The following is a 7,301-nucleotide window of genomic DNA, read 5'->3' on the forward strand; positions in this document are numbered from 1 at the left end:
TACTCTTTGCTATCTGCTGGTTCCCCAGAACAGGACTTTCCAGGAGAAGACTTTTTATTTTTCAACTTCATCACCTAACACAAAACCTGGCACATGGGGGACCATCCATAAATGTGTTAAAGGATAATATCAGCTAGCAGTTACTTAGTACTATGTGTCAGGTATGTGCTAAGGATTTAATATGCATTATCTCATTTAATCCTGACAAACCATGTCCCCAGAAAGGTACTGTCCAACATTATTCCTATTAAACAGACGTGGAAACTGAGGCCCAGAAAAGACTAGAACAAAATCAAACAGGCACTGACTGAGAGCATCACATACTTTATATTTTCACATGCTTTATTTCATTTATTCCTCTGTACAATTCAGAAATGAAGTCATGTATTATACTCCCATTTTTACGCAAGAAATCTTAAGGCTTGGAAAAACTGCACAATAACGCACGCACAGCTTGTAGGGCCAGGAACCAAATCCAGGTCTGTCAGGCTCCTGGGCACCTTTGACAATGGCCATCTGGCCCTTCAATGCCAGAGTAAGGATTGAAGTGGCCTCTCCACAAAGCGCGGCCACCACTGGGGATGCAAAGCCTGAGCTGACAGGCCGAATGGAGTGACGCCACCTCCCACCTCACACATCTGTAACGTGTCTCTCCCCCACCAGCACGTATGCTGACTCCGGCGTCCTGTGGGTCTGTTCCCATTACAGGAGCGCCATCAACGCGACTCAACTAACCAAACAGGCAGCAAGCGGCCAAAGCCTCACTTGGCTCGGTCCCCCTTCCTGCACCCCGGCTTCACACCTGTACTGACGGGCGGGGAGCTGGTGTCAGCCCCCCGGGGCACCTCGGGGACCGGGCGCGGGAGGACGCGGGCCTGGCATCGGCGGCCCGGGGCCCCTCGGGCGCATCGCGGAGGCCGCCACCCCGCGGACGTCCCGGGAGGAGGGGGCGGCCCCGCTCCCCAGAGGCCGCGCCCCCGCCCCGCTCCCGCAGCCCCACCGGGCCGCCCCCGACGCTCGCGCCGCCCGGGCCGTTACCGATTCCGCTGCTCTTTGAAGAGCGCCGTCAGCGCACGGAGAGCCTCCAGGTCCTGGATGGGCGCGGGCACCATGACGCCGGACAGCCTACCGGGCGGCGGCCTGGGCGCCGCCATCTTGCCGCTCGCAGCTCGGGCCGAGCCGGCGACGACGAGGAGCAGCAGGAGGAGGAGCAGGAGGGAAGGCAGAAGGGGGAGGAGCGCGCCCGCCGCCTCCTGACGCCGCCGCCGCCGCCGCCGCCGCCTCTGCGCCGCTGTAGCCCGTGGCCGGGCTGGGAGAGCGCGAGGGCACGCGCCCCGCCTCGCCTCGGGCTGGAGGACGCAACGGCTCGGTTAGGGGAGGGGGCGCGGACGGAAGTCCCGCCTGTAGGGAGGGGGCGCCGGCCGGAAGTTCGGCCTGTGGGGAGGGGGCGCGGGCGGAAGTTGTGTTTGAGGGGGCGGGGAAGTCAGGAGGGTGGAGGATCCCAGAGAAGTATGGATGGGGCACTGGGACAGGGGCACCCTGAGGGGGGAGGTGCGGGCAGAGGGGGTCTCCCGGGAGGGGTATGAGGAAGGGTGGGGAGTCCTGCAGAGGCTCCCCCGGCGGAAAAGGCTGAAGACCTGGATCCTGCGGTTGGGTGGGTTGACCAGTGCCCACACCGACCCACCCGGAACTGGAGCAGTCTGTCTCCAGCTTGCAAGTCTCAGACCCTGGAAGCTCACTTCCCAATTCGTACTGATCATTTACTGACGATAACAGTTCATTTACCAGGCCTGCTTGGGATGAGAATACGTCGTTCCACCTCATCGAGGGCTTTATATACAATTAGATGTCAAGGAGCTAAATTCTACATAGGTAGGGTAAGAATTGTGTTTTTCTAAGGGAAGTGAGTATATTTTATAGGAATCAGACAAGGCTTCTCTGGGGTGTTGGTAACTCGTATGTTTTCTTTCCACCACGCTTTATCATATCATGTATATGTCCTTTCAACAGGCATTGTTGCCAAGTCCCATGCTAGGTGCTGGACAAACGGTGGTCCCTCGGTATCTGTGTGGGATTGGTCCGGGATCTCCCATGGACACCAAAATCCGTGGATGCTCAAGTCCCGTAGTTGGCCCTCTGTATCCACGGATGTGGAACTCATGGATACAGAGGGACGCCTGTGTAAATATCAATAAGAGACGATCCCAACCCTGAAGAAACTCAAAGACTATTGAGAGAGAGACATGCAAACATAATTGAATACAGTTGATTACTGCTATGACAGAGGACTACACAAATTGCTATGGAACCATTTAAAAGATGTAAATAGTACCCTCTACATTTTTACTGGAAGAGTAAGTGTGTGTTTATAACGTAGCGCTTTTGATGTTCTTTGCTAAATAAAATTTAAAGACCCAGTAAACACCACCAGAGTATGCAGGAGAGCTGAAACATGAACAAGCAAGTCACCTGATATTGTAATTCAGCCTTACCCATTTAACTGACTACATATTCATTCATTCCACAAGTATTTCTATGTACCTACTATGTGCCAGGCATTAGATCACCTGGCAGTGCTCAAGACCATTCAAAATGTTTAACAATCCTTAAACTAGCAGGGCAAAATCTCCCAATTTTCCCCTGAAGAACAGGGAATAGGAAAACGTACTGTCACCAATCAAGACCTTACCCCTTGGACTTCCCTGGTGGCACCGTGGTTAAGAATCCGCCTGCCAATGCAAGGAACAAGGGTTCGAGCCCTGGCCCAGGAAGATGCCACATGCTGCGGAGCAACTAAGCCCGTGCACCACAACTACTGGGCCCCCGTGCCACAACTACTGAAGCCTGCACACCTAGAGCCCGTGCTCCGCAACAAGGGAAGCCACAATAATGAGAAGCCCGCGCACCGCAATGAAGAGTAGCCCCTGCTCACTGCAACTAGAGAAAGCCCACGCACAGCAACGAAGACCCAACACAGCCAAAAATTAATTAATTAAGGAAAAAACCTTACCCCTTAGTTTTCTATCCTTAATTGTAAAACAAAAGTAACTACTCTGATTCTTCCAGAAAACATGTCCCATAATATTCAAATTCATTACCTGGAATATTGCAGTATGAACCTGACTGCTCTCTTTGCTTCTTCTCTTGCCTCCCTACATTCTAGATCCTTTAAAAATATTATAAGTCAACATTTCACTTTGCTCAAAACCCTCTAAAGGATTTCCATTTCACTCAGAACAAGAACCAAAGTTCTTCCAATGGAAGAGTCCCTAAATAGGGCACGTCCTTCGTCCTTCCCCCACTCTGATCACATCTACTAGCCTCTTCCTCATCCATTGAGCTTCAGCCACACTGCCCTCCTTGTACCCCACCTGGGGATGTACCCTCCTGCCTCAGGATTTTGCACATGCTGTTCCTTTTGCATGGAACACCTTCAATGCTCTCCCAGCAGATACTTGTGTGGTTTACTTCCTTCATCTGCTCAAAAGACCTCTTAATGGGTTTCCCTTATCAGTCTTTAAAACTGTAACACACCACCCAAATTCCTGGTCCTCAGGACTTTTTCTCCATAGCCCTTAACAGTTTCTATATCATATCCTTTACTTACCTATTTATTTATCGTTACTTTATTTTGTGAACTGCCAGAATGTTTAAGCTCCATGAGGACAAAGATTGTTGTCCTTTTTTTTTAAACTTTTGTATCTCCAGTATCTAGAAAAGGGCCGGCTATGTGGTAATTGCTTAGTAAATGTCAATTAAGTTAATGAACAAAAGATATTTTTAAAATATATTTTCAGAAAAGAGAAAGGAAATAACATGCCTCCAGAAGAAGGTCAACAATTCAAAAAGTACAGGAAAGAGGAAGGATGCAAGAGAGGAAGAAAAAATTTATAAAGAAGATTAAAAGAGAAATAGAGACATTAACAGGACAGACTAGAAGTATGGGTGAGTATAAGAAACAAAAGGATATTAAATTGGTCAAACAGTGGGGTGTCATTGACTGCCTGGAATTGACTAGAGGATATCAACCCTGGCTGAATTGACAGAACTAAGTTAATATTTCACTTGGGCTAAATGGCATTTTTTAAATGGCACATAATCACGCCTTAGGATGAGCGGCCACCACGTAGAAGTAGGTGAGTTAAACTTCAGATGAAATTTGCGATATGTTCTTGTATTCAGCCCACTGCAAAAGAGTTGCATCAGCAATGATTCAATAATCAAGAAGTGAAAATAAGTAAATAAAAAAGAAAGGAAAAAGAAATGGGGGAACAAGAAAAGCAAGGGAGAAAGTAGGTGAGGTGCAAGGCAAAAATATTTGGACCAAAGTGCGTATGGTTTTGGCAATGAAAGTGAATGCTGGTAAAGGGAACAAAAGATGAGCGACGGGGGAGAGAAACATTCTTGCCTGTGTTGGCTACTCTCTCTGAAACCTTGTCCTTACCATCTCTGCCTATGATTCTCTCACTAGAAAGTTTATGCCATATATCAGCCCCTCCACTGAAACATCATGTTAGTTAGGTGCCGGAGTCAGCCCACAACTCTCTTTGGCACTAACTTTGCAGAGTCAGCCTTCTACTGTAGACGTGTTTATGTACTGTCTTTCGAATCTGAGATTCCTCAAGGCAGGGACTTTATCTTCTTCATCCTGTTCAGGACCAAGTTCAATGCCTTGTGCTTAGAAGCAATGCTATAAATATTCGCGGAACTGAAATCTTTAGAGATCAAAGGAAAAAAATAACAGAATAGTGTACTTGTTAAGAGCAGGGATCAGCAAACCACAGCCTGCAAGCCAAATCTTTCCCACTATCTATTTTCTTAAATGTTATTGGAAACTGTCACACTCATTCGTTTACACATTGCCTATGGCCTCTCTGATGCTACAGTGGCAGAGTTGAGTAGTCGTGACAGAGACTGTAGGCCTACAAAGTCTAAAATATTAACTATTTGGCTTTTCACAGGAAAGGTTTGCCAACCTCTGGTAAAGAGCATGAGCTCTGGAACCAGACAAACTTGGATGATGTGAATCCTGCTTTCATCTCTTAGCACCTGACTTTGGACAAGTAACCACCTTTTAAAGCCTTGTTTTTTTTTCATTTGTAAAATGGAATAGTAATAATACATACTTAATTGAGCGGTTGGGAAGATTCAGTGAGATAGTCTATGTCGCTATGATAGCCCCGTGTCTGTCATATATTTAGAAGTAAGCCATTCGCAAGAATGAAAAATACTGCATGATTAGTCAAAATCATAGAGCAGAAAGCAGAATGGTGGTGGCCAGGGGCTGGGGGAGGAAAGAATGAGGATTTTTTTTTTTTTTTTAATGCACATAGAGTTTTCAGTTTCACAAGGTGAAAAGAATTATGGAGATAGATGGTGGTGATGGTTACACATTATGAATGCATTTAATATTACTGACCAGTACATTTAAGATAAGATAGCAAATTTTACATTATGTGTGTTTTAACACAATTTTAAAAATTATTTATTAATTTATTTGACTGTGCCAGGTCTTAGTTGCAGCATACGAGATCTTTAGTTTCGGCATGCAAACTCTTAGTTGCAGCATTCGAACCCTTAGTTATGGCCTGTGGGATCTAGTTCCCTGACCAGGGATCGAACCTGGACCCCCTGCATTGGGAGCGTGGAGTCTTAGCCACTGGACCACCAGGGAATCCCACACAATTTTTTTAGTGGAAGGGAAAAGGCTACCTCTGTGGGCACAGGCCCAGGTATATCTCTTGCCTAAGGACTTCCTCTGCTTTATACTTTTCAGCAGCTAAGGTCACAGGAGGTTGAAGGTCAGAAAAGAAGAGAAATTCATTGAGAACAATCTGTAAAGGCCAGACTACTTAACATCAGATGAACTTTGTTGAGTCAATCAGTACCAAACAATAGTCAGATGTTATTAACGCTCCTCCTGCCTTCTCTGCCTGAACTTGGAATTCTTCCCCTGACATTGACATTGTCTGTTATTGAGCCCTTAATTATAAACATCAGGCAGAAAACTATGGAAGGGAAACTTACAAACTCCATTCTGAAGGGAGCCATCGTTGAGATAGTGGTTTAGACCAGTGCTATTCAAAGTGTTCTTTGTGAACCAGTTTATGACAGGATTCTACTTCTGGGTGAGATGGATGAAGACCCTACCAGACCTCACACACACACACACACACACACCCCCCACAAAAACCATCACAAAACCTGGATATGACACACACACACACACACACACACACACAAAAACCACTTGAAGTTATTTGAGAGTGAACAGAAGCTGACAGGCTCTTATGAGGAGTGCATGCTCCTTGGAGGAGGGGAGACGGAGAGGCATACAGGAAAGTTGTTGTACCTGTGGCTTTTATCCTGGGACTACATATTGTGCATCCAGCATGGGGATCACATGTGGAAAACCCTGCATCTTTTCTGGCCTGTAGAAACATAAAAGTAAAAGTATGAAAATATGAACATTGAGGAGAGTGGGAGAACCCACAAAAGGGAGAGAGCCAGAGGATGGATCCTCAAATTCATTCTGTCCATACCTCTGACTGCCCTCTGAAGCACACACACGTGATGTAGACCCAAAGCAACTCAACTAAAGACAAACAATGTGAAGCAAGACTAGCGCTATCCAGTTCACGTCCACACAGGATGAAACTAACACTTAGTAGAGGAAAATAACAGAACCCAGAATCTCTCCAACTTAATATTCACATCAGGTAACAATCCAAAAGCTACCTGAAAGGAACGAGGAAAAAGAAAATGGACAAGAAAACCAATTAAATCCATCCATGCAATGAGCCAGGTGTTAGAACTGACAGAAACAGATTTTAAAGAAATATTATAACTAAATTCAATGAATTAAAATAAAACAGACCTCAATGAATAAAAACCTCAGGAGAAAAGTGGTAAATCTCAGCAGAGAAATACAAATGTAAAAAAAAGACCAAATGGAAATTGTAGACTTGAAGACATGAAGATAAAAGAGTAAGTGACATCAAATCAAGAGATAGATTAATAGGTAAATAAATGAAAGAAGAAAAGAAAGAAAGAGAAAAAGAACGGAAGGAAGGGGAGGGAGGGAGGGAGGGAAGAATAAAGGGGAGAAGGAAGAAACAAAAAGAAACAAAGAAAGAGAAAGGAAGGAAGAAAAGAAAGAAAGTTAAAGAAAGGAGGTAGGGAAGGAAGGAAGAGAGAGCAAAAAAGGAAGGGAGGGAGGGAGGGAAGGAGGAAGGGGAGAAAACAATTTTCCAAGAATAAGAACAGAGAAAACATGGGAAGAAAAGGAACAGAATTTCAGG

The 7,301-nt window shown here is 45.8% G+C and overlaps 1 protein-coding gene and 1 long non-coding RNA gene across 4 annotated transcripts in view; one reads left to right on the forward strand and one right to left on the reverse strand.

Moving 5' to 3' along the window:
- ATXN10 (ataxin 10) overlaps positions 1-1,307 on the reverse strand; it is a 151,637-nt gene extending 150,330 nt beyond the window's left edge. For all 3 annotated transcript variants that reach the window (XM_073788075.1, XM_019944606.3, XM_019944614.3), the window contains exon 1: positions 1,039-1,307. In XM_073788075.1, the coding sequence (XP_073644176.1) occupies positions 1,039-1,154 (116 nt within the window). In that variant the 5' untranslated portion in view covers positions 1,155-1,307. The remainder of the gene's footprint in view (positions 1-1,038) is intronic.
- A 66-nt stretch (positions 1,308-1,373) lies between these two features.
- On the forward strand, positions 1,374-7,062 carry LOC141275802 (uncharacterized). Its single transcript, XR_012324144.1, has 3 exons — positions 1,374-1,877; positions 3,798-3,945; positions 4,962-7,062. It is a non-coding gene; the product is annotated as an uncharacterized lncRNA (long non-coding RNA).
- The last annotated feature ends 239 nt before the right edge of the window (positions 7,063-7,301 follow it).

The sequence above is a fragment of the Tursiops truncatus genome, chromosome 11, assembly GCF_011762595.2.
Source record: "Tursiops truncatus isolate mTurTru1 chromosome 11, mTurTru1.mat.Y, whole genome shotgun sequence".
Lineage (NCBI taxonomy): Eukaryota > Metazoa > Chordata > Mammalia > Artiodactyla > Delphinidae > Tursiops > Tursiops truncatus.